The following is a 27,438-nucleotide window of genomic DNA, read 5'->3' as shown; positions in this document are numbered from 1 at the left end:
TTTGAAGAACAAACTAATTCTCTTGAAAGTGAATTATAGAAAGGCAGTGCTGTGACAATAATGGCAACCTGTCAAGTAATAGTAATGAACACATTAAAATGGATTCGTAGGAGGGCCGTTTTCTTGCAGAGCACTAGCTTTTACCTTGCTGTCAAAGCTCTAGCACCATATTGAATATGCAAGAAGCACCCACCAACTACATATCTATTTTCCATATCGATGCTGTTTACTAGAAAATTCATGCAAAGCTTGAACTATTGAGCGTTCTGTCATCTTCTGGATTGATCCCATGTGCCTGCAAACCAAGAGATAACTATATTCTAAAATCATTACACTCCCCAGGTTCATAGACTATTAAGTGTATTTAAAATTGACAAAAAGGCGGACAAAATTTCCCTTACTGAATTTCAGTCAACCTCAACCTCCATGGGGGAAATCCACATAGACACCGTGAGGTGCTAAAAAGCAGTAGCAAGTCAGGGTCAGGTCCTGCACCACCTGCACATGAATGTGCAGACACTGAGCAATGTCCTCTTAAGTTCCTTTAAGCAAAAAAAAGAATACAGACACAATGCCTCTACTAGTTTCATAGTCCACAGCATTTACAAAAGCCAAGGAAGAATATACCTATTTCTTTTAAGCTTGTGTTCAGATCATCTTCCTTTAAGTTTGCTTGTGTATCTGATTCTAAAGCTTTTAGACAGAGATGCCTAGCAGCTTCCACAATTGTGGCTTTGCCATCACGTAAGGAAAGCACTTCCACCATCAATCGTCCAGTCTTGTAAGATGAGAATGACTCGTGAAAATCTTGAGAGCTGCCATTAGACAGTTCAGTAAAAGACTCCCTAGTTTCACCTGTCTGAAGAAATTAAGAAGATTCATTATACTGCAGTTACTTTATCAAATGCCAAAGACAATTTCAGCTCACTAGTTAGTTAAAATATACATAATGCATACAGACTAATCTACCAAATGAAACATTCGATACACCTCACCTTTTTTATTGTCGAGCTGATTTGTGAAGGCAATGACCACTATTCAGTTGACAGAAGTATTACCAGAAGCATTCATCAATTGCAAACAAATCTCATACATTAAAAGGATTTAAAAAGCAGGATTGTGCAATACTTGTGGCCCTCTCTCCTCTCTAACCCCACCAGGTAGCAGGGCTTGATAGAATGATGCAATACTACACCGATCATATAAGGACCATTTCATCAGGAATCCAGCCGACATGGATCACCATATTTCACATTTCATGTGAAGCACCACTAACAAAATCAGGGTTTCATCCCAGCAGCTGCAGATTGAGACTAGAATGATAAGTCTTCCAGAAGACAGGATCTAACTAGCTACAGTTTTTGACTGCCCACCAGCCCCAGATCAAACATGTCTTCTGCTCTCTTGGAAATGTGCAAAAACTACATTCTCATCACAGCAGTACACTATCAACTTTTGCTACCCAGCGTAGCCATACGAAGAACCAAAAGGGCCCTTTAGCTTAGGAGTTTATCATTTTGCTAAGCAAGAAGATTATGAGGTGGACCAATGGGAGAGGGGATGGTGTACATATTTTATCCACTTCAATTCCCACCTTTGGTCCACCACCCCTAGTTTTCCTCAAAGAGAGTATTAGAAAAAATTAATCTTCATTTTGGATCTTAGAAATAGGAGCAAAGGGCAAGCTCTTTAGGTCATCTCATGGGCTTTGCATTGATACGCTTTGATCCATGTTCCGGGCTTCCTAGGTATTTAAATTGTCATTAATAGTTCTTACCCCTAGTGACACTAGGGCCAAGGTTTCATATGACGATTAAGCAATTTAGGGTTAGTTTTCAATATAAAAAGACACTTTGTACATCCCTAGCATGTGGCATTATTCATTGCGGTTGCCTTGAGAGTTGCACTCTCTTTCAATCATTAATACATTCTCTCTTATTTTGTGATCGAGTACCATGTTGCATTGATTGATTCTCGCATTGTCTTTCATTCCCTATCAAATAATTGTGCAATGACTCCACACCTAGACCAACAATAGTATCAAATCCACTTTCACTCACAACCATCCGCCACCAACCATTGCCATTGAGCTCCTCCCACTCGGCCGGCTGCCACATCGAGCAATTGCCTCCATGCCAGCTCTCTCATCTCCTCTCTTGACAACTACATGTCACCGTACTGCTATTGCCACCCCCTTGTAGCTAAGCTGCCTTCATTTCCTGATAGCACCTGTTAGCGAGATCAGGTCCTAGCCGCTGGCAGCCAGTCGGACTGCCACGTGGCAGTCCGACCTGTTACTGCACCAGTCGGCTGCATTTAATGCAGCCGACCTGTCTTTTCTGGTGCCTGTTTTTTGCCTATTTATAGCCGATATTCCAACAGTCTTCTCCCACTTCTGATCGCAGATTCGGGCTGGAGATTCGTGCAGATTCCATCTATGTTCGTAGATTTCAGGTAGGAGATCGTGCAGACTACAGCGAACTTCGAGGTGAACAGCAGGTTGCATCGTCGAGGTGGAGACACGCAGTCCCGCGCACTGCGCCCGTGTACATATCTGCATATCTTTGTATACAGCACACTTTATACAGCAGATCTTCATCTTCCACTGTCTCTTTCTCTCTCCTCTCTCTACGTTCTCTCTCTCTCAATCTTGATCCCATGCTTCCGCATCGCTGCACTCTGACATGGTATCAGAGCAGTGTAGAAGGGCTGGCTAAGTGAAGAACCAACCTGAAGAGGAGTTTCCATCGTGACACAAGGCTGCGTTTCCAGCATTTGAGGGCGAGCAGGAGGGCTGCACCTCGGAACAAGGCTGAAGCAAGCGTGGGCGCGCTGGAAAGGAGTCCAATTGGTGGATTTGCTGCTGTTTGAAGAGGAGGAAGGCTGAGTTTTCAGCTTTCAAGTGCAGGTTTTGCTTTTTCATCGCCTCCGGCGGGTGAAGAAGGTTCGGGACGCAGAAGAAAGAGCCCTAGCAGGCTGCGTTTTCACAGTCAGAGGGGGCTGCTTTTGCATTTGTGAAGGCATTCCAGGTGAAGATGTCTACAGAGATTGACTTGGAGTTCCAGACGATCATGGACCGGAAGGTGCCTGTCATACCGGCTCTTCCCGCAAATCAAAAGCTCGATGGCGACAATTACCGCATCTGGCGTGTCATGATGTTGGCCATCCTTGAGTCCTACGATTTGGCGGAGCTTGTGCAAGAGGAGATTGACCGGCCCTTGGTGAGAGATGAGTCCAAACTCTCTTCCGATGCTCGTGCGGAGTTGGCCAAGGCACAGTCTCACTGGGACAAACTGAATGCCCGGATTCGTTCTTTTCTTTTTCTGTCTTGTACTACAGCCATGATAGCCCACATCGAGCACTTGACAGTGGCTCGAGAGACATGGCTGGAGCTTGATCAAATGTATAACCGGATAACCCTTATGAAGCGGGTTTCTTTGGAGGTGCAGATGCGGACCTTGTCCGTGAACAAGTCTTCTTCATTGCGGGAGCACATCAACAAGCTTAGACAGCTTCAGATGCAGGTTCAGAATGCAGGGAAGCCGATTTCCTCCGAAGACATGGCGATCACACTTTTGTCCCAGTTGCCGCCACGATTCGGTGCTTTCTACTCCGCCCTTATTGCTTCGGGGCGTGAGTCTACTCTTTGGTGGGAAGAGCTGGTTTCTCTGGTCTTGGACCAAGAGGAACAACTGAAGGGACAGCATGCTTCCAAATCGGAAGCCTTGACAGGTCAAGCCTCTCAGAAGAAGAGGAAGGACCAAAAGAAAAAGAAGGAGGACAACAAGTCAAAGAAGGACAAGGACAAAGAATCCACATGTCATATTTGTGGAAAGACTGGCCATTGGAAGAAGGATTGCCTTGACAAAGACAAAAAGGACACCAACAAGAAGGACACGAAGGATTCTAGAGCAGTGGCTGCACCCTCATCAGCTGCGTTTCTTCATCTAGCTGTCATTGAGGACTCTACACCGAATGCTTCTGATGCTGCGATGACAGCTCCCCAGGCTTGAGAGTGGATCATTGACAGTGGTGCCTCCCGGCACATGACTCCATCAGTTGGTGTTGCCCAGTTGCGACCTTCGCATGGACAGATTCTCATTGGAGATAGCTCTTCGGTATCTATTGCAGGACAGGGTGAGATGCAACTTATTCCAGATGGACGTGGTGGTACCCATACCTCAGAGGCCTTGCATGTGCCAAGTTTAGGGTATCATCTACTTCCGGTTCATAAGATTTGTTCCCTTGGACTTTTGGTAGATTTTGACAGTGATTCGGTGTGAGTCCTTGATCATGGGTCAAGGAAGGTTCTCTCATCAGGATATGAGGAGAACGGCATCTACAAATTGACGTCTTCTACCGCCCTCCCTACTCTTCTTCTTACCTCTCAAACATAGTCAGAGCTATGGCATGCTCGGTTTGGTCACCTCATCTATGATTATCTTTGGAGGGCGTCACGTGGACAGCTTGTTCGAGGGTTGCCGGACATAGTGGTGAGCTAGCAGCCATGCATCTCCTGCATTCGTGGGAAACAGCATAGGGATGCGATTCCCAACAAAGCTTCGCGGCGGTCTACTTCACCGATGGAGCTTGTATCTACGGATCTTTGTGGCCCTATAAAGAACGAGTCCTTGAGAGGAAGCTCGTACTTCATGTTGATCGTAGATGACTACAGCAGGATGACATGGGTCTATTTCTTCGCGTTGAAGTCAGAAGCTTTCTCCCACTTCAAGGATTGGCTTCTCTTTGAGGAGATCCGATCGGGCCGGAGATTGAAGACCTTGCGATCCGACAAGGGTGGTGAATTTGTTTCTAATGAGTTTGCTCGTTTTTGTGCCGATAAAGAAATTCACCAGGAGTTTGCTAACACCAACACTCCTCAAGAAAATGGCATTCTTGAACGGCAGAACCGAAGTGTGATCGAGATGGTGCACACCATGCTGAAGCACTGACAGACACCTCAGTTTCTGTGGGCCGAGGCTATGGCTACTGCAGTACACATCCTTAACAGATCCCCCACTTCGGCCGTTGATGGGATGACACCTTTTGAGGCCTACTTTGGGACTAAGCCCGATGTTTCTTATTTTAGGGTTTTTGGGTGTGATGCCTATGTTCACATTCCCAAGGCTCATCGTGATAAATTTGAAGCAGCTTCCCGAAGACAAGTGTTTGTTGGCTACAGCTCTCAGTCCCAAGGCTATCGTTTGTATGATCCCGTCAAGTGGGATGTGTACACCAGTCGAGATGTGCGGTTCGTGGAGGTTACGGCTATAGCAGCGGTTCTTGGAGATCCAAGGGAGAGTTGGGCTCCCGAGACAGTTCCTTTGGAGCCCGCGCCTTTTGATTCCGATTCTGTTTCTAATACAGAGTCTACTGTTCCACCGGTCACCCCCGAGGAGTTACCACCGGTGGATATCCCAGCGTCTTCAGCTGATGGAGAGAGACGAGGAGAGATCCGGCCTCCTCCTCGTTGGGCCCGTGACACACTCCGTGATTCAAGGATCGAGGGGGTCCCTGAGGAGTAGGGACCGCAGGATGGTCCGCGGCGGTCACGGAGGCACCAGGCACATTCTACGGAGCTTGTTTGCTCTAACTATTGTTTGATGATCCGTGTTATGCATGATCGAGAGCCCACCTCCGTGAAGGAGGCTTTACAGTCCGCACCATGGAAGAAAGCTATGGAAGCCGAGTTGGAGACCATTGAGAGGAATGGCACTTGGTATCTTGTGCCTCGCCCCCCGAATAAAAAGGTGATTGGCGTCAAATGGGTCTTCAAGACCAAGTACCTTAGCAATGGTTCTTTGGACAAGCACAAGGCTCGCCTTGTTGCTAAAGGTTTTGCACAGCGCCCAGGGATTGATTGTCATGACACTTTTGCCCCCACTGCTCGTATGGCGACTATTCGAGCTGTTCTTGCCTTGGCTGGCCATAGGAGATGGCTTGTCTACCAGTTGGATGTGAAGTCGGCCTTCCTCAATGGTGATTTGAAGGAGGAGATCTATGTAGAGCAGCCTCCTGGCTTTGGATCTTCAACTGGGAAAGTCTACAGGTTGAAGAAGGCCTTGTATGGCCTCAAGCAAGCTCCACGTGCATGGAACGAGAAGATTGATTCGTTCCTTCAGTCACAGTTGGGATATCGGCGTTCCAAGGCCGATACGCAGCTTTATGTACACACTTCCGAGGCTGGTTGTGTGCTTTTTGTGTTGTATGTTGACGATTTGATTGTCACAGGTGATCATCCACAGAAGGTCAAAGAGACGAAGGCAGCTTTACATCAAACGTTCGAGATGACGGATTTGGGTCTACTCCATTTCTTCTTGGGCCATGAGATTTATCAATCTTAGAGAGAGATTTTCATCTCTCAGCAGAGATATGTACAAGAGCTCTTGGTTTCTTTTGCGATGGAGGATTGTTGGACCATTTCTACTCCTATGGATCCGAACTAGAAGGCCACTTCCCATTCAGCTTCTCCCTTGGCAGATGCTTCCCGCTATCATCAGTTGATTGGATCATTGATTTGGCTCCTCAACACTCGTATTGATCTTTGTTTTGCTATTGGTCTCTTGGCGGGGTTCATGAGTGAACCTCAGACGGTGCATTGGCACGCTGCCCAGAGGATACTTCGGTATTTGAGGGGGACATCTGATTTAGGGATTCATTATCCAGCAGGCACAGGTGGTTCAGATCTTGTACTTGCAGGTTGGAGTGACTCGGATTGGGCTGGTGATGTGGACCACAGGCGGTCTACAACAGGTTATTGTTTTACCTTGGGTGCAGGTGTTATCTCATGGAGTAGCAAGAAGCAGCCCACGGTAGCCCTTTCGTCTACTGAGGCGGAGTATCGGGCCGCGTCTTCCACCACATGTGAGGCTGTGTGGCTTCGGAGATTGTTGGAGGAGCTTGGCTGCCCCCAGACTCGTCCTACTTTGCTGCAATGTGACAATGAGAGTTGCATTGCCTTGGCACGGAATCCTGTTTTCCATGCCCGGACGAAGCACATAGAAATCCAATACCACTTCATCAAAGAGAAGCTTCTGGATGAGACTATCGCGGTGGAGTACTGCAAGACGGAGGACAATCTTGCAGATTTGTTTACGAAGGCACTTCCCTAAGCTCTACTTCAGAGACATGCTAGATCCCTCAGGCTTCTGCCCCGTCCAGGCTCTGAGAGGGGGTGTTAGCGAGATCAGGTCCTGACCGCTGGCAGCCAGTCGGACTGCCCAGTCAGACTGCCACATGGCAGTCCGACCTGTTACTGCACCAGTCGGCTGCATTTAATGCAGTCGACCTATCTTTTCTGGCGCCTGTTTTTTGGCTATTTACAGCCGATATTCCAGCAGTCTTCTCCCACTTCTGATCGCAGATTCAGGCTGGAGATTCATGCAGATTCTGTCTTTGTTCGCAGATTTCAGGCAGGAGATCGTGCAGACTGCAGCAGACTTCGAGGTGAACAGCAGGTTGCATCGTCGAGGTGGAGACACGCAGTCCCGCGCACTGCGCCCGTATACATATCTGCATATCTTTGTATACAGCACACTTTATACAGCAGATCTTCATCTTCCACTGTCTCTTTCTCTCTCTTCTCTCTGCGTTCTCTCTCTCTCAGTCTTGGTCCCACGCTTCCGCATCACTGCACTCTGACAGCACCACCTTCGATCGCTTCTGCCACTAGCAACACAATTACTACCTTGAACCATCACCGCTCAAGGCTCTGCCAAGGACACACCTCGCCTCTACCTCACCTCAACCAAGGACACACCTGTCCTAGTGCATACCTCTGTCCATGAGCTTGTCACACTGTTGCAATTTACAACGAGTGTCCACTTGTCTATCACCTACTTACTCATAATAACCAAAGCAAACAAATGTTTGCTATCACAAAGATATGTATCTTTGAAACCTCACTTAACATGTGGATTAATTTTTAATCACATGGTTAAAGTAAATGTTGCACATGTGAGGTGTAACTAGGGTTAGAGTAAATTTACCAGCCCCGAACCCAAGGAAATCACGAGATGTCAAAGGCAAAAGTTGCTTTAAGTTATGCCACACAAGTACTTGGTGGTATCTAGTGCCAGTTGTTGGTCTAGTTCATTCATTTGGCCATAAGTGTCAATTGGTGACACTAGAGAAGTGGCGTTTAATGGTACTAACACCAATCTAATGGTGAAAGATGGTAGAGAGACACTCGCAAATGGAAGTTGCCTAGCCAATTTTATTATTGGCCAATCTAATTATTTTTATGGGCACCAAAACAATTATTGGATTAATTTTCAGTATTTAAAGATTGAATTAATATTTAATTATGGATAATGCTGAAAAAATCATTTGGAAATACTGCCACTTATCAAAAATACCCATGCAAGACTAAAAAATGTCTTTAGAGGCTGGAGTAGGGCATTTTAGTGCATTCAATCTCAAGAGAGAGGGAGGAGATGCTGATACTCTGATTTGCAGCCATTGGAGGACCTTTTGAGGCAGCCAGGGGCAAGAGAAGACCAATCAATAGCAGCTGACAGTATCTACAGGCTGTTGAGACAAGGCAACAGCAAATGACTAATTTTCTTCAGCTCTTTGCTTCTACAAGCTGTTGGGACAGAGCAGCAGTAGTAAACGACTAATTTTCTTCAATTCTTTGCAAAGAAAGTTTGAATTTTCTCTCTCCTCAGTATTCTCTTTCATCTCCCAGCCTTTCCACAACCCTGCTCCGAAGATTACAACATTGAGATACCAAAAACTGAGAAATTTCAGATTTCTCTGATGACATCAACTTTTTCTTCAATTAAGTAAAAGAAAAGCCAAAATGGCTGCCAATTTTGGGACCAACAAGGTATCCACTGTCCAAGATTGTAAGTTATTTTGCATTTCTCAATTTTATAATAAATGTTTCTACTGTAACTAAGTTGTAATTAGGGAATTACCACCCATCCACGGAAAGAAAGCTAGTTTCATGGTTCCATTGCCAGGATACCACTCAATCCCTTGATTTGGTGGGCCCAAGGCACCTGATTGCAAGCCAAAGCTTTGTGCTAGTGCTAATTTTTGCTCTCAATTAAGAAATTACAGCAATATCTCTTCATACAGTGAGATGCAATCAAGCTCTAATACTACCTCTCAGTATGAACATTAAAATGGGAATGAAGGGCATGCAATGTCTGACCTTGGACAAGGCTCAAACCATGGATAGCAAGCTGAAAATGTTGCTGTTGGGTAAGATGCAAGGCCTTCAAGGCATAAAGAGGCCAATGATTAGCAAAATAAAGAGGAATTTGATAACCAGTTCAAGAATTGGATGAGGACAATAGCAAATCTCTTTGTTGAATTGACAAAGGATCCTCAATTTACACGATTTTTGAATGCTCCGAAGAAGAACAAAGGCAAGAAGAAAAAGACATCTTCTACACCTTTGGGACAACAGGGTGCACTGAAGATGTAACAAGCCTGTTCACTGGGAAGGGCGGTAGTGTACAATCACAATATATAAATGCTTTCACCCAATTTAACAGTCGCCCACTTTACCTGAACTTAAAGACACAGAATCAAGAAGAAAAACAGGAAGCTAAAATGCTCCTGTTGCCACACAGACACCCTATTGGCCCCTAAGTTAGGCGCCCCTTGCGGTATTTCTTTATTTTTAAAAAGAGAGAAAGTACAATGGGCTATCTTTCACCTATTCTGGGTGAAATTTGGTAGCATAGCAGTACATTTATTGACCCAAAATAAGCTGACGAGGAGGGGAAACTCTGCCCAAGTCTGAAACTTTTGGTTGGAGTGCAGAATTGACCATTTCAGCCTACTGTATTTACTAGTTCAGACCTGTTCTAAAACCTGTTTTCAGTTCATACTGTTCCCTGCACTATTCAGCCCACTGTAATCACTGGTTCAGACCTGTTTTGACACCTGTTCTCAGCTCATATTGTTCCCTGCACTGTCCTGCATCATCTGGGCCAAGTGCCCTTTGATTCTGACATCAATTGGCCTCTGAAATAACCTCTGAACAGTCCAAAAACAGTACTGATTTAGTGCTGTTTCAGTCACTTACTTGGTGAGATTACCACCCTCACCGTCCCTGCTGAGACAGCATACAACTGCTCCTATTCCTGGAGAAAGGAGGCTCTTGCCTCATGCAAAAACAACATATTCCACACAGCTGTACCTGAATCAGAAGAAAGGCCCTTGATTCTGCAGCATAACCATACTGTTAGGGAGAGAAAGAGAGAGAGTAGGAAGCAAGCTCAGCCCTCTGTGCATCATAGACAAGGTAGACCAGCTCTCAAGAGCTCTCCATCTGCAGCAATCCATCTCCCTTTCACAAAATGAGTCCCCCCATGCATTGAAACTCGTTTTTGTGCTGCCCTCTCTCTCTCTTTTGGGAATTTATGCCCAAATTGTGACACATGGCATACATTTAACAATTTTCCTGTTTAAACCTTTCGGTCTAAAATTCTCCATCCTCTGTTCAAAATTTGACCTCGGCACAGACCAGAGGATTAATCCTCGTGCAAAAACGAAGATAATGACGCGAACAGATTCTGAGGTCCAAAAATAGTAACTCCCTAAATTTTAGGAGTTGCTTCCATTGCATCCCCACTAGTCTTCTGACCATCTTTGCAGACTATGGCTACATCCAAATCTGTAATGTAGCTCAACTGAAAGTGAATTTCCACTGATGACCCCACATGGACTAATCTCTTGAAGATTTGTCCATCTTCACTTTGAACTAGTCTCTTCCAGGCTAGTTCTTCAACACACTTGTCCATATACACTTTCACAAGTCTCTTCCAGACTTGTCAATCTACAGTGCCATCAGTCTCTTCCAGACTTATACTGGACCTTAACTGTCCAATCTTGACTCACTAGACATTCCTATCCGTTTTACAAACTAGCCATGCAACTTGGGCGTTTAGATTTCAAGAGGGATCCTTCCAAAAAGAAAAACCAAATAAAATATGTAATAAAAAAATCAACAAAAAGGTAATAGTTGTCACACTCTTGTGACAGAAGATAATGCCAAACCCTTCATTTGAAGCTCCCAAAGATACTAATGAAACAAAACAATTGGTACCCATGGGACAAGCAAGGCCATCAAGGAAGTGTCAATCCAATGGATTTTGGACAACCGGGCATACATGCTATGATGGGGCAGCCAGGATATTATGGTAGACGCATGATTTTTCATGCTATGGTTGGACAAGGACCGCATACGGGAATGTATGGCATAAATCCCTATGATATGCAGCAACCAATGCATGGTGTGCAAGGCCCAATGTATTCGGGTATGGTTAGAAATATGCAAAACCCTATGTATGGCAACATTGGCTTGATGCCTGGGGCACAAAGTAGCATATTTGGTACTCCATCTGCACCCCCGAACGCTTATGGGACTCAAGGAATGAATGTTGGTTATGCAAATGCTCTGTTTGGCATTGGTTTTGATGTAAATTCGGCAAATGCATCCTTTTTGCAGCAGCCAATATATGACAACTTCACACCCAAAGGAGCAGCAAAAGACTATGATGAGGATGGAAAAGCAATGAGGTTTGAGTCCTTCAATGGTGTACAAGATAGGCTAAAAGCTTTGACTTTCATTCATTAGTTTGATGCAGCCTATTCAGGAGGGAACTTCATGGAGTCCTCGAAGATTCGAAAGATAGCCACTTTCTTAAAAGGGAATGCATTATAGTGATGGTCCACTCTTTTGATGCAAGGTAGAGCATCGTCAACGTGGATACAATTCAAGAAAATGTTTGCATCAAATTGGCTAACAAGTACCTTTGAGGTGGACATCATGATAGCTTAGAATAAGCTGGATGCTAAAGAATGTAAGAATTTGAAGCAATATAATAAGAAGTTTTGGGATTACTTCTTATTGCCCCATACCCCATCATGAGCAAGTGGAAAACTATGTTTGTGGGCTGTCCAAAGGAATCAAGGATTTTTGAATTAAATCCACCGTGTCTAGCATGTCTCAGCTCATAGAGACTGCTGCTACAGCCAATGCTTTGCTATGTGGAAAGGATTCCGGCTTCCCAGAGAGTGAGGAAAAGCCGAATAAAAAGTTGTTTAAGGCTAAGAAAAGGGGCAGATCTGAAAATAAGCCTGAAAAGAGGCTAAACGGTAAAAAAAGGGCTCGAAAACATTGGCACAACAAAGGGAATTAATGGCTGCAAATAAATGTTTTATTTGTGAACAAGAGGGTCACATTACAAGGAACTGTCCCAATAGGCAATAAGTTGGACAAAGAATCAAGGAGATTCTAAAGGAAAGAAGCCCAAAACATCAGTGGAATTGATGCCTGATGTTGTTAGTGATCAGCCCAATGATGATGCTACTAAGTTATGCAGAGCATGGGGCAAAATTAGGGGTCGACATGGATTGATTTTCTTTGATAATGGTGCACGAGCCACTTCATCTTTATTGAGATGGCAGCCTAGTCTAGGCATCAAAGAGGATGAGATGGAACCCATGGGGGAAGTTGGAATGGCATGTAAAGGCCATGCAGAGCCTATCACACCACTCATTGGAAATCTTCGGTTGCATATACAAGGATATGTGGACAGCGAAGAGTTCTTTATTGCTCCACTTGAGGGTTGTGATGTATTGCTCGGTATGCCATAGTGTCACCGTATGCATACAGTGATTGATTCTCGTACAAAAAATATCACTATTCAGCATAAGGGAAAGATATCCACACTTGACGTAAAATTGAAAGGCGAATCTGTCCTTGTTGTATCTGCAACTACCATTTCTAAATTCTAAAGTAATGAAAAATCATCTTTCAACGTACTTGGTTTTTACTAAGGATAAAGATGATAGTGAGAATGTTGGGAATATGTCTAAGTTAGAGAAGAATCACGTGTCATTTCTGAAAATATATGGCGATTGCTTCTCGCAATCACTTCTAGGGCAGCTACCACTTGAAAGGCCAGAAGATCATGGCATAGATCTTATCCCTGGAAGTAGCCTACCTAATAAGCCACCCTATAGAGTTAGTATAGCCCAACAAGAGGAGATTATGAGTCAGGTGAATGAGCTGTTAGAAAAAGGATTGATTCACTCCAGCTCATTTTCTTTTTGTTCTCCAATGCTTTTGGTGCAAAAGAAAAATAATGGTTCAAGGCATATATGCATTGATTATCGTGCTCTAAACAAGATCATGATAAAGAGTCGTTTCCTAATTCCTCGAATCAATGATGTTATGGATAGATTGCAAGGGGCAGCCATATTCCAACATAAAGATTTGAAAAGTAGGTATCATCAGATACGCATTAGACTGGAAGATGTGCCTAAGATAGCTTTCAAGTCATCTTTTGGATTGTATGAGTTTCTTATTATGCCTTTTGGACTTACAAATGCTCCTGCCACTTTTAATTGGATGATGGATCGTATCTTCAAGCCACATAGAGGATTTGTGGGCACTTTCTTTATGATACGATTGTCTATTCAAAGAACAAGGTAGAGCATAGAAAACACTTGGACATTGTGTTCAATGAACTGCATGAGCATAGGTTGGTTATCAATGACAAGAAGGAGTGAATTCTTCTTGAATGAAATCCACATTTTGGGACATATTGTATCTACTGACGGTATTCACATGGACCCTGCAAAGACTGAGACAATACGATCATAGCCACCTTTGAGGAATTTACATGAGATCCGCAGCTTCTTGGGTTTATGTTCTTACTATAGGAAGTATGTATGTGGGTTTGCTGAAATTGCATCTCCATTGCACGCTTTGCAAAAGAAGGATATGTCATTTAGATAGACAACAATGAAAATTTTTACATTTGAAAAGTTGAAGGAAAAGATGACTTCAGATCATATGCTTATGTCATCCAATCTAAGAAAGCCATTCATAGTTCAATGTAATGCATGTGGTAACAACATTAGGGCTGTTCTTATGCAAGACGGACAAGTTGTGGCTTATGAGAGCCGAATTATCCACGGTGCAGAAAAGAATTTGCAAGTCTATGAGAAAAAGCTCTTGGCTGTAATTCATGCACTATCTACATGGAAACATTACTGATTTTACAATACAGACAAACGATCAAACTTTGAGGTACTTTCTAACACAAACAAAGTTGTCAAAGAAGCATATGAGATGGGCAAATTTTCTCTCTATGTTTCACTTTCAGATTGTACATATTGATGGTAAAAATAATGTTGTGGTTGATGCATTATCACGTAAGCCACAAATTTCAGTCGTCCGCATGGTTTATCACATTGAGTTGGATGCCATGAAAGAGTAATATTTTGCTTATTCGGACTTTGCTAATGTTTATGATCAGCTTTGCAATGATCGAAGGCATGAACACTTCGTGCTAAGAGATGGATTTTTTATGATCCATGGATGACTATGTATCACAAAGTAGTTAAGAGCCAGAGTTATCACTGAAAGTCGTACTCCTCCGTATGCAGGACACAGAGGTATTTATGCCACAGTCAAGGTAGTGGAGCATTTTTTTTTTATTGGCTAGCTTTGAGGCATATGTAAAACACTTTGTTAAGACATGCATCGTCTGTCAAAAGGTAAAGCATGATAGGTAAAATATATCGGGTTTCTTACAACCCTTGCCTATTCTAGATAAGCCTTAGCAAAGCATTGCAATGGACTTTATTTTTTAGCTTCCAAAGACAGCTACAAGCAATGATGGAATATGGACTATCATCTGCAAGTTTAGGAAACAAGACCATTTTATTCCGATAAGGAAGAAAATAAAGGATAATCATATGGCACGATTGTTTTTGCAACACATCTTTAAGTATCATGGTATGCCAAAGTCGATCATTAGTGATCGAGACCCTCGAATGACTAGTTTATTTTGGAAGGGGTTGTTTGAGAATATGGATACCACACTGAAATTCTCATCATCCTTCCATCCGCAAACAAATGTTCAATCTGAGGAACAAAATTCCATAGTGTTAGATCTTTTGAGGTGCTATGTTTCAAACCACAAGACACAATGGGAGCAATATTTACCCTTGGTTGAGTTTGCTTGCAACAACATAGTGCAAAGTTCTACGGGTAAAGCTCCATTTAAGGTGGTTGAGGGTGGCAAGAAGGTACTACCTATTCTGCAAACTAAGGATAAGATCTTTGAGGTTGATCGTTATGTGGAAAACTTGGATGCAGCCTATGCAAAGATAAAATATACACTATCAAAGATCGCAAGAAAAGCAAAAGAGGGCAACTGATCGCCACAAACGTGCTTTGCAGTATGCTGAGTGTGATTATGTATTGCTGCATTTTGAAAAGACAAGGCTGAAAAATATGAAAGAAAGAGAAAGATTGTATCCAAAGTTAAGTATGAGATATTATGGGACCTTCCATGCATTGGAGAAGTTCAGTGATGTAGCATATCGGTTGAAATTACGTCCACATTGGCAGATACACAATGCTTTTCATGTCAATTAGTTGAGGCCTTTTCATGGTGACGTGCTAGAGAAAATGTCCACCGAAATTCAGCGTGAGGTTGAGGAGTTGGATGAGATTTTGTATGCAACCGTCTTTACCAAAATGGTATTCAATGGCTGAGAAATGGCCCCAAAAGCAAGCAGCAACAACCACCTAGAAGAAATCTACACTGTAAAGGGAGCAAAACGCACTCATTCAGGTAAAGGGGTCATGAGGGAAGGAGCTACTCTATGGAGGGAGTGAAACACAATCCTCTAGGCAGTGGAATGTTAAAAGTAGACACTAGAAGATGAAGGGCAGCACTAGAAGGAGTGAAATGCAATCTTCAAGAGCTCTCAAGAATGAAGGATATATTGAAATATCTTCGAGATGATGGCTGCTATCAAAGCGACTCATGGGCAACCAATTGGAGAAGAAAATGCAAGAATATCTAATGAAGATCTCTCTATGTAAGTGGCTGCAAATAGGTGACTTTTGAGCAGCCCTTCAGGAGTGAAGAAAACACAAAAACCCAGGTATTTGATGTGGGGTTGATAAAGAGGGTGTAACCTACTATGGATGGCCTGAAACTGCTGCAAACACAAGCTACATGATGCAGGAGAGAAGGGCTGATGGCAAATGATATAGGCTACAAAAACACCAAGTGGAGATGGATGCAAAAGCCACAAACCATAATGTCCTCCTTGTGGGGTGTGAGCGGCTATGGAGAGAATGGAGAAAGGAGAGAAGAATATGGAAGAGAGTGATAGTGTCAGAAGGAATGAATGTGTGGGATGAAGAATGAGGGAAGTCCGTGCTGTATTTACAAGCACAAACTGTCTCGACTCGTGCCCCAACTCTCTCGAGTGGCACCCACTAATGTCTCTCACTCTTAGGTGGCGCCTTGGCTCTCTTGAGTGGCACCCAGACACTACTAATGATCCAAATAAAGCTTTTTTGGGGCTTTAAATGGAAACCAAAAATAGGAATGAAGTAGAGGAAATTTTCTGACTTGCTTTCTCAACACTCAAGACCTTTCTACATCAGCAACAGCAGCACTCTTCATCTCAGCCGCTGCCCCAGCTGCAACCAGGACACCCAGCAGCTCAGCTCCTCATCCCTGTCCAGCACTGCCACCACCAGCTGCCTGACCAGCAGCTCTTTCCTCCCAGCTGCACCACTCATGCTACCTAGAGCTGCTCGCCAACTGCCCTATGTGCAGGCTGCAGCTCTCCCCGCCAGCTTCCCTATGAACCACCTGGAGTTGCTGCCGCCTCCCTGCCAGCTGCGCCACTTGCAGCTATCCCTGCCTGTGAGCTGTCCTGCATTCATGCCACCTGCTGCTCAGCCTGTCTATTCTGCCCACCAGCTGTACTCTGCCATGTCCGCCACCTCCAGCTGCTACACCCCTCCACTTTTGTATTACTGCTGTTACATTGACATCAAATCTTGCACCAATTCCATCCCAAATTTGGGACTTTTGGCTGAGAACCCCAATTTCATAAAAACAAAATTGGATTTTATTTCTGAGCAAGAACTCTTTGAAATTTCTTAACCAAAATTTGGGGCTTCTATAAATTTTGTTGGAATTCATCAACATTAAGGCCTAATTCATCATCCTACCTGCACATTCAGGGACATTAGAACCAGTTTCGCATCCATTGTTAGTATCCTCTTCAACCTTCAGCTCCAACATCCTCATTCAGCTGAAAGTTGTAAGTTCTTGAGTTCCTCTTTGCATTTCTTTGTGCTGCACCTACAAAAGTTCTTTGGTCAGTAGCTAGTTGGCATTATTAGTTATGTACACCAACCAATGGCAACTCAAAATGACTTACTAAACATGTTTAGCATTTGATTAAAAGTTAATCAAATGTGCTAATGTGACTTGCACATGTGAGGTGCAAATTAATTATTTCAGATTGTTGGGACCTAGGACCCCAAAATATCGATTGATGCCTAAGGCAAAAGTTGTAATAAGTTATGTTTGACAGGTACTAGGTGGTACCCACTGTCAAATTTTGGGCTAAACCAATTTATTGGCCACTCATGTCAATGGCAACATTAGAGACTAGGCATTAATTAATTAATTAATTGATGCCAATTTAAGGGGTAATAACTCCTCAAGGATACTTGGAAGAAAAATTTGCCTAGCCAATTTAATTACTGGCTAGTGGAATTATTTTCTTGGTCACTAAATAATTCTTAAATTAGATATTAATTAATTTAATAAGCTAGATAAGCTAGATAACAGCCTTCTTGGTGGTCCCAAGCTGTAAATGACAACTTCCATGGCTGTAGCAGCAATTTTTCAGCCTTTCTCGCAATAAAACTCTGAAACTTCTCTCTACAACATTCTCTCTCTCCCTGCAGTCATCTCTCAAGTTATCTTAGCAAAATCTAGCCATTTGAGTCATCAAAGATGGAGATACTGGAAAATCTCTACTATAAACCCTAATTTACAGGAAAAAACCACCTTGGGATGCATACTTCGAATTGAGGGCTTAGGACCTCAACTCCAACAGCTGAAATTAAAGAATTTCAGTGAGATTCAAGAGGCAAGCCAACCCATACCAAGTTTAGAGCTTAATTTGTCCTTCAAGGAGCAGGGTAAAGGCCAATCCCCAAGCAAACCAAGGGGCAAATTGGTTTGAAGACTTGCTGGTCAATTTTGACAACAAGAGGCACTTAGTGGAGGAGATTAGAGGATCTCAATTGTACTCCATCAATTTGCAATAAAAGTTAAATAAATACGCAAGAGGCATCAATTTTGAGCCCAACCTAGTGTCCAATGTCCAAGATTAAGTAGTACCACGTACATTTTCAGTTTATGTTTATACTCACTATAATTGTTGATTAATTGGGTCATTACCACCCTCTCCGAGAAGGAAGGATGGTTTCATTAAGCCACAAAGTCCAATGGTTCAAAGAAACACAGAGCATCCAAGTCATCCACTGTTACTACAGGATCATCAACTCTAGCTCCTCCACAGATGATCAATTGAGATGGGAAGGAAGGGATGCTCAGGCAGAAGCCTTAATTGCATTCTCATGCAAGAAGTAGATTATTCCACACATACAGTCATGCACTACAATCAAGCGAGAACGGGAGAAGCTTGCTTCTCCAACAGGCGCGTTAATGAGGCATGTATTGCTCACTTGCATAAGTAGCTTGAGATTGAGCACACAATTGAAGGTAAGTCTATCAATGGATATATTACTTGCATCAAGGATTTCAAAGAACAGTTTGCAAATATCAATGAGATTATGTCGATTTATACTCTTTAGATGAATTGGTCTCCTTTCTATTGCAAGAAGAGTAGTCTCGGGTTACCCACTCGAGCATGGTCATGGACAAACAAGCATTTCCAGCCAGCCATAAAGGCAAGGGGAAAACATGGCAGCAGTCTCACTCTAAGGGAAATGGCAAGGCAGCCCCTTCTTCTGACTCTAAAACAGGGTAAAAATTAAGGGATCTAACGTTTGGTTTGTAGATAGGTGGGCGAATGTTTGAGTGATCAATGGTGAGAGAGTATAGAAAATTGGGCAAATATTACAAGAAAACCCTATTTTAAAATGTTTTTTGGGCGAATTTCAAGGCCAAATATGTAAATTTATGTAAATATGGGCTATTTTTTGAGTTTCTAAGCCTAAAATTTTAGCCTAGTGACCAAGAAAGCCTTCGAAAAACAGCCTTTGGGCTAAAATTCGTCCCTAATTTTTACCTTGCTCTAAAAGTAGCAAGGATGGCAATAAGAAGACAAAACTATGTAACTACTATAGACAAAAAGAGCATGTCACTGAGGAATGTAAGAAGTACATGACTAGTGAAAAAAGGAAGCAATCAAGTATGACTATATCTTAAAATTCAACCAATGTGAAGAATGCAGCAACACACATGGCCCGCTTGGACGTACATCCTTATGCATTTGTTGTGCAATATTCTTATGATCCTTGCCCAAGGATACATGGTATTGATAGTGGTGCTTCTAAGCACATCATCTCTTTCAATGAGCTATTCATCTCACTTCACAATACACCAAAGGGGGGATCAGTCATGTATGCGGAGCCGCTGATAACTCTTTAGAGGGCATGCTTCATCTAGTGGAGGAGACAACCCATGATTTGGTTGCACCAGCCATTGAGTGTCAATAAAAAGACCAAATGTGTGCTTTGGAACCATGATTCTCTAGTCCACAATTGCAAACATCTATTCAAAGTAGACCTCAACAAGATCTAGAGGTGGTTCACTAATCGGGTTGTTTCCAATTGGTAGTTCAAAGGCTTTCTTTTGGCATTGGATTGATGACGTCACACGATGTAGTTCTCAAGTTTTTTGGTTGCTTAAAGTGATTGGGGTTTTTGGCCAATGAGCATGTCATGGTGAACAATAATGGTGGCAATGGCACATACTCAAGGACAAGAACACTTCAACAGAGAAGGCAACAATGAGAAATTTACATACCGCCTACCAATCTTCAAGAGGCTAGTTGCACATTGGGTGGATTTAGATAGGTGCAGCACAATTGAGGACAATGGCAACTCTAGATTGGGAGAAAAAAGTGCACTTATGATGTGGCAACATCCTTGATAACACAAGCAATCATCTTCTTAAATATGTTTCCAAGACAATTGTTTTAATGGTCAAAAGTGGTTTCAAGAATTTTGGGCTATTTAAAGCCACCCTTGGTTCTCATCAATCAATTATCAATAGAGAATGGATCAGATGATTGTTTATCAAGGTCATCCTCAAGCAACAACAGCAAGGGCATGAGTGAGACAGGGTGCACATGGATCAAGGAGTGCAAGCGACAGAATTCTATGCTCTAGACAAGGTAGTAAGTTGTCTTTGAGGTTTACAAGCATGTGATAGTGCAAGATTGCACTGTGGGGTTGGAGGGTGAGGTGGATTCATCATTAATCCTTGGCAGCCTTTACCCTTGTGCACATCCACATTACTGCTGTAATAAAGTTAATAGGCAGTTCGTTTCTGGTTTTGGATTCTCTTATCTTCTTTGAGTTGAGGGATTAGGAGACTAGAGTCTTTACATGTTAGCACTGCTTTTGTTCCCCATGCAAATCAATAGCAGCAATGTTGGCAATGTTGTCTACTGTCCTATGCTATCCAAGGCATGCTTTTGACAAATGAGGTTTTCTATATAATTGATTGAGAATCATTCACAAGAAAATACACATAGCACAATCCCGATTGGATTTCAGTGGCCAATGAATTGGTTCAGATGCAAGAGGACAAGGTTTGCCAAAGATGTATTATGTGTTCGGAGACCACAATGCACTGCCTCTCGAGCTTCCCCACGCAGAACCTTCCCTGTTGGTTGTCTGCCATTATGTCTAGGATCCATCATTTGGGGACCCTTCTGTTGGTAATCTGCCATTTCAAGGCACCACCTTCTCTGTGAAACCAAAGTGCATGAAAACCACCACAAGCATTGAAGAATTCTTGCGCTGTGGTTAGCATTGCAAGCACTCCCCATTAAGTAAAATCTAAGGTCCACTACTTCTCACATGCGGCAGTGCTTGCTATTCTAGTTCAGGTGTAGTTCCATCATCCACGCTCTCAAGGATCTTGGGATCAGTTCCACAGCCATTTACACCACTAGCAAGATGGCACATTCTTCAACACAAGGTGTCACCCTTGTTGGATTTACTATCCCCCTGTTCAATGTAAGGTGAGTCCAGCCCTAGTGCGGAGCTTTCCCTTCAGCTGAGACCATGGTGTTAAGCAATGGCATGTTCTTTAGGTCCTTGTATAAAGTAGTTAGCATTTGGTTATTGCCAAAAAACATGTACGAACTACTCTGTTGCACAGGTGTCACCTTATGGATGTAGTGGTCCAGCAACGGCGAGGTGAGTCCAGACCTAGTGCGGAGCTTTCCCTTCAGCTCAGACCATGGTGTTAAGCAATGGCATGTTCTTTAGGTCCTTGTATAAAGTAGTTAGCATTTGGTTATTGCCAAAAAACATGTACGAACTACTCTGTTGCACAGGTGTCACCTTATGGATGTAGTGGTCCAGCAACGGCGAGGTGAGTCCAGACCTAGTGCGGAGCTTTCCCTTCAGCTCAGACCATGGTGTTAAGCAATTGCATGTTCTTTAGGTCCTTGTATAAAGTAGTTAGCATTTAGTTATTGCCAAAAAACATGGACGAACTACTCTGCTACACAGATGTCACCTTATGGATGTAGTGGTCCAGCAACGGTCTAGAAAGGTTGTACTCATGCAGTTAATCCTTCTAGATACTGTCGTTTAACCTTCCTCTTAAGTTCATTTGGAGCTCTAGGTTGGTGGCATCTTAATCCGGGTCAAATTATCAGAATAGAAGCTAGTATCTGTACTTATTTCTTCAAATGTGCATTAGATATTTTTGCATCTTGATTCATGTAAGGGCCAAAGAACAAGGAATGTACGTCAAAAGTCCAATCAGCTACAGAACAAATTTATTCAAGTGTTTAACAAACTTACAAGTTTGAAAGGATATTGCACCAGATTATGCACGTGAAATTCGACAGCTGAGTCCTTCTGAAATGCATCCACCAGATCAGACATTGATGATTTCAGAATACCTGCTGGCGACAGAGAACCCGCTAAAAATTTAGGAACAAGCACGAAATTCAGAAAGCATCATGATCATTATTTTAGCATGCCAACGTTCTAAATGGACAGCTTTACCTCACCGACTAACTTAGCAGAGAAAACCTCATTTAAAAATGAATGGAATAGGCATGCAAAACTGATCTTAGAGATTCACAGAAAAATCATTCAGAGACCTTTCAAAGTAACCGGAGATCCGTTAGAACTGGAGAGGTAACATGACAACATGTAGACATTTGAACTTGAGGGGTTGCAATGCTGCTGAAACGTTTTATGTAAGAACTAAAAGCGCTACATATCTTCAAAAACAACAGCTTGCTGACAGGAAAAATTAACAAATAAACATATGACTTAGGCAGATTTTGAGCAATTAAAGTGAGTAAAATATAGAAGAAAACATTCAAACAGCACCTTCAGTGTCATAGAGAGAGGCGCGCTGGAGACCCGATTGCACGAGAAAACGAAGCAAGCTCACGATCTTGCACTTGTTCCTATTAACGTCCTCACTGTCGATGACAATGGCGATGTGGGAAGGAAGCTTTTGGGGAAGATTGCGGAGTGGTGAGAGAAGAAACGCAGAATTGAGACGAGAGAAGAGACAGGAAAAAAGAGAGCACAAAGAGAAAGCAAGATACACGGCTTGCCAACAGAAGAGCTTGATGATAGCCAATGCAGCCATAAATTATGCTTCTGACTATGTAGTGTTAAGGACAGTTTGACACGATCTCCTAAAACATCCTTGTGGTTCTGTAGTGTCGACAGCAGCTTTCCGTGAGCTCAAACCTTCAGCAAAGTCGGATTAATCGTCCGTGGCGGATGGCTAGTGATTGTCTTTCCATGGAAGCTCGGAGCGGAAATTTTCTCTGCAATCCACACAGACAGATGAATCGTTCGTTCGGGCAGGACGTTTGGCCCTCGGGTTTGAGCGGGTTGTTTCCGCGGAGACTTATTAGGCCCGTTTCACACCCTGCTCGTCGGACAAGTCTATATGAGATTGTCCAGGCACGCTTTCACACTTCGGTTTTAATAGAGTGAGAGATGAAGCCCCAATAGAGTAGCAAAATATTTCGCATGTACTTTGCTCACACAGAAAATAATGATTTTGCATTGGTCAGCTCCCTCTAGAGCCACAGGTGAAGCCCCAATAGAGTAGCAAATTCTTTCGCTTATAATTGGCTCACACAGAAAACAATGCTTTTGGATTGATCTGACATAACAATTTCTATGCTCCTCTTTTGGATCTCATCTGTCATGTAGCAGCTTTATGCTTGGATCTATGTCTTCCCTCCATCATGAGTGCCCTAATAAATTTTGCAACCCTCCATGAAGCTTGTGATCAAAATCTATGTGGTCAACAAGTAATGGAAGGTAGAGAGACACATGATCAAGGGGGGCACATTTTCATGGCAATCTATTGGCCCCCTTACCCTAACTAGCCACATGGTGTTTCAAAACTCAAAATGCCTCTTGAGCATGACATAAAAGCCACCCACTTTTTACGACATGAGGACAACTTTTTGATATTCATCACCAAATCAACATTTCCCAAATCAACTAACGCATGCCCTTCAGACCCATCCATCCAAATGAGTTTGAATTTGACCTTAGGCTAGTTACATGCCAAGGGATAGACACACACACGATGGTTCAAAACTCAATTGGCCTCTAGACTACCGTATTCGAGCTACCCACTTTTAACAACATGCAGACAACTTTTTCGTATTGAGCACTAGATTAGCATTTGCTAAATTGATTGAGACGCACCATTTCAGGCCCATCCCTCTAGATGAGACTAAAACCAACCTTAGGCTAGTTACATACCAAGTGACAAACAGTCACTCACTTTACAAGATGTTAATCGATCAAAATGTTTATTTAGCAGTTGAGTGCCCACTCTCCTTTACACATTGGGGACATGTTGTGCATGCTAAACTCATAAACTCCCTATCCACTTTTGGACAAGGAATCTCCCATGTTGACTTAAGAAGGTGACAGACAAGGGTGCCCTTTGCATGTGTCTAGTTGACTTGTTGTTGTTGGTATCATCGTGAAGCTTCAATACACCTTTCTCACTAACCAAATCATAGTCCTTTAAGACCCAATGTCAAAAATGAAGTGCCACAATGGGAAACTAGACATGAGTAAAGCCTAATAAAAGCAACACATTAAAATTAATTTTTGCAAGTCATCTACAAAAGCCTTCTTTTCTATGTAGGGCTTCATCACATAACATGTGTGCATCAATTATCACGTGCATTGAAGATGTTATCCCACATTATCGCCATTATTTTGAGATATCACTGGTCTTCATGATTTGTTTTCTATTTGGAATGACATACAAAACACACATTAGAATTAGTTAAAGATGGGGTACATAACCATTTCAAAACCAAATTCGATAAAAATTTAACAAACATAATGATAACATAATGCCAACGACAAATAATAGTTTAGAATAGTCTTCTTTGTTAGAATGAACTTGCAAACTTAGCACGGGTACAACGATCATCGTTGCATGCAATACTAATCATTGTATTGAATATTCCCTCTAATATTGAGAGCTTTTGGAGCACTGACATTGTACTAAATTCTCTCGATGACAATTGAAGCACTATGGTCTCTAGCAATGTTCGTCTTCATCGTTTTCATTTTACCTCCAAAAGCAACAATATCTAATGTAGAAGTGTAGATTTGTTGCCATGCATGTGCATCTCTTATATTCCAATCGCTACTTCTTCTCTTTGCATGCACTGTTGTCCTCATATGGCAATTATTGATCATTCATCAATATGCACTATATCATTCATAAACTTGATGGCTCAAGGGAAATTGAGCCTTGTGCAAGAGCTTAAGGTGCATCTTTTTGTATGAGGACATTAATGTGATTTATATTAGAAACAGGAAATATTTAGGTCAAGTGTAGAACCTAACAACAAGAAAGGGAGACATAACCTTCATAAAACATAGTTTCTATCATATCCAATTTGTCATTAAGTACATCCTAGATCTAAAGCATCCACATTTTATTTAGACGATTATTCACAAGCATGTTAGTTGCCAACTAAGATTCTTTCTTTTTCCTCCTATTTGAAAGTGTTTTGAGACTTTTAGTTATTCTCCTTCCCTCTTCCTTAATGATTGCATCGTTGTTCTTTAGTACACATGGCCATAAATCAAACCTCAATCCATATACTCATCAAAATATTTGCCATGGAAAGCAATTGAGTTGCTTTCTAGCCACAAATTCCACAAACAAGGTCTAGAAAAGTGCCCAGTTTTGGGTTTTTTTTGGGGGGGGGGGGGGAACGGGTGGATGAAATCATTATTATAATTCTAAATATAAGTAATATGCACTTTGATATGCCTTTCATAATTATTATTTCATGTGGTTGTGAGCATAAGGCTTCAACTAGCCAATGGATTTGCATAAATTAGAGGAGAATTCATCACGGGCCAAAAAGAAGGGTAGGGTGCCTAACCTTACCCTATGTATAAAAATCAAAAAGTGAATGAAAAAGCTCATTTTTGTGTGTACAATTTTGAGATTGACTACTCTTGCTTCTAGCTTATCCTCTTTTGCACTTGTGTAGAGAGAGAGAGAGAGAGAGAGAGAGAGAGAGAGAGAGAGAGAGAGAGAGAGAGAGAGAGAGAGAGAGAGAGAGAGAGAGAGAGAGAGAGAGAGAGAGAGAGAGAGTGTGTGTGTGTGTGTGTGTGTGTGTGTGTGTGTGTGTGTGTGAAATCAACAAGAGAAGCTCTGCTTCATGTCCATCATTTTCCTCCTCTTCTTGGAGTCTATGGAGTAGTGGCTCAACTCAAACAGGTACCATTCAAGTAGTGGAGCCATCATTGAATCTTTTGAGTCTTGACTATAACACATAAGGTAAGAAGATGAGCTTGCTTCAACTCATCATCAATCTTCATTCTTGCTTTTGGGGTATGAAAGTAGGATGTATAATTGATATGAGGGAGAGTGTAGGTAACTATGTGAGAGGTAGTGATTCTAAGGTAGGTCAAAGCTTATAAAACAAGAAGAGGACTATCCAACATCTTGCCTTTATGCTTGTAAGATGTGATACCATCCAATTGCTTACTAGGATACTTATCAATCAAGTGTACTACTGACTTCATAACTTTAGCCCAAGACCCATTAGTAAAATAATGTTGGGAGTAAAGGCACCTATCCCTACACTACCTTGTATTTACTTCACACACCATGATCACACACTTGTATACTATATGTGGTGGGCACCTATCACTATCACTTTATTATTTATTCTTTTAGTGACTATTGAATAAGGGAAGGTTGGCCACGCATTGTGACTAGAGTTCTCACATATATTATCTATTTCTCTTGCTCTGTTGGTCTGTCTGCCATAGCTCTTTCTTCCACATGTGTGCTTCTACTTGGGGTCTACCTTTCAACTAGTATTAGAGCCAACCATTCAAGGAGCTTCTTCATCCTTTTTTTCAGCCTAGATTCAAAGCTTCAACTCAAGGTTTCATGGCAGCCATTGTTTCTTCCTCCAAAGGTATGCATTGAGTCTTTCGTTCTTCCAGCTTGTTTCAACTTGCTTTTGGCTTGTCAAGAAGCTTCCTAGGGCTTAATTGAGCTTTGTTTAGTGCTTATTGAGCTGAAGAGTAGCCATTCTATCCATTTTGAGTGGATACAAAGCATGCTTCAGAAGTCATGTGGACAACCACAGTAGTTTGACAACACTTTCATATTTTGGCCATAAATTTTGCACACGGTATTAGATTTAAGTGTTCTATACTTTGGCTTTATGCTTCATTTGCTTTAGCCATTGACATTGCAGGTTTGAAGTCTTATTTGGGTTCCATACTCCCGGATGTATATTGGATTCTAGATGGTCATGTACTTGATGTCTAGAGCTTGTATTTCTTATTTGGCATTCGGATTTGCTTCAGTGGGAGCTACTTGCTATTGGCATTAGAGCATTGGATTCTTTATGCAATTGAGCTTGGTTCTTTGAGACAATGGGACTCTTGGTTCATGTGTATGCTCTCTTGTATGCTATTGGATACAATTACCTCCACTTGTGGGATGATTTGATTCTATATGCTTTGGACACTAGCACTTACCTCTGTCAATAGTTTGCCAGTGATGTATAATGCTTACATGATGTATGGTTTACTAACACTTTGAGTTCGTGATAGTCTTTGGATAGCTCTATACTTTGGTATTCCCTTCTAGTTTACCCTAATTTTGGTTGAGTTTCGTGGACTAATTTGCAATAATTTACAATAGCCTATTCTCTTGGATTTTACATTGATATACTATCATTATGACTAGTTCTTCCAATGATAGTACTACTTTCAATATTGAAATGCTCGATGGCACAAATTTCACCTATTAGAAGATGCGATATGGTAGGTACTGGTTCAAAAGAAGTAGGTTAGTCCTTTGAAAACCAAGA

At 42.3% G+C, this 27,438-nt stretch overlaps 1 protein-coding gene across 8 annotated transcripts; it reads right to left on the bottom strand.

Annotated features, from left to right (window-relative positions):
* On the bottom strand, window positions 1-22,991 carry LEW1 (Undecaprenyl pyrophosphate synthetase family protein). 8 transcript variants are annotated; one of them, XR_015690322.1, is made up of 6 exons: window positions 22,415-22,991; window positions 21,875-21,978; window positions 628-859; window positions 402-498; window positions 145-313; window positions 1-68 (listed from the first exon to the last, which is right to left on the bottom strand). XR_015690322.1 is itself a non-coding variant. In XM_087674683.1 (6 exons), the coding sequence occupies exons 3-6, from the start codon at window positions 17,054-17,056 to the stop codon at window positions 205-207; spliced, it is 477 nt and encodes a 158-aa protein (XP_087530809.1). In that variant the 5' UTR covers window positions 17,057-17,150; window positions 21,875-21,975; window positions 22,415-22,450; the 3' UTR covers window positions 1-204. The 8 variants fall into 8 exon arrangements, 7 of the variants coding, with proteins under 7 accessions (XP_087530809.1, XP_087530811.1, XP_087530806.1 ...); XM_087674683.1 differs by adding an exon at window positions 17,018-17,150 and having other exon boundaries at window positions 1-313; window positions 21,875-21,975; window positions 22,415-22,450; XM_087674685.1 differs by adding an exon at window positions 17,018-17,144 and having other exon boundaries at window positions 1-313; window positions 21,875-21,975; window positions 22,415-22,450.
* Window positions 22,992-27,438: the final 4,447 nt, after the last annotated feature.

The sequence above is a fragment of the Lygodium microphyllum genome, chromosome 3 (genome assembly GCF_053477565.2).
Source record: "Lygodium microphyllum isolate KBCC chromosome 3, Lygodium_microphyllum_v1.1.10, whole genome shotgun sequence".
NCBI classification, from domain to species: Eukaryota; Viridiplantae; Streptophyta; class Polypodiopsida; order Schizaeales; family Lygodiaceae; genus Lygodium; species Lygodium microphyllum.
The sequence above is the reverse complement of the archived record's forward strand: the minus strand, read 5'-3'. Positions and strand labels throughout refer to the sequence as shown.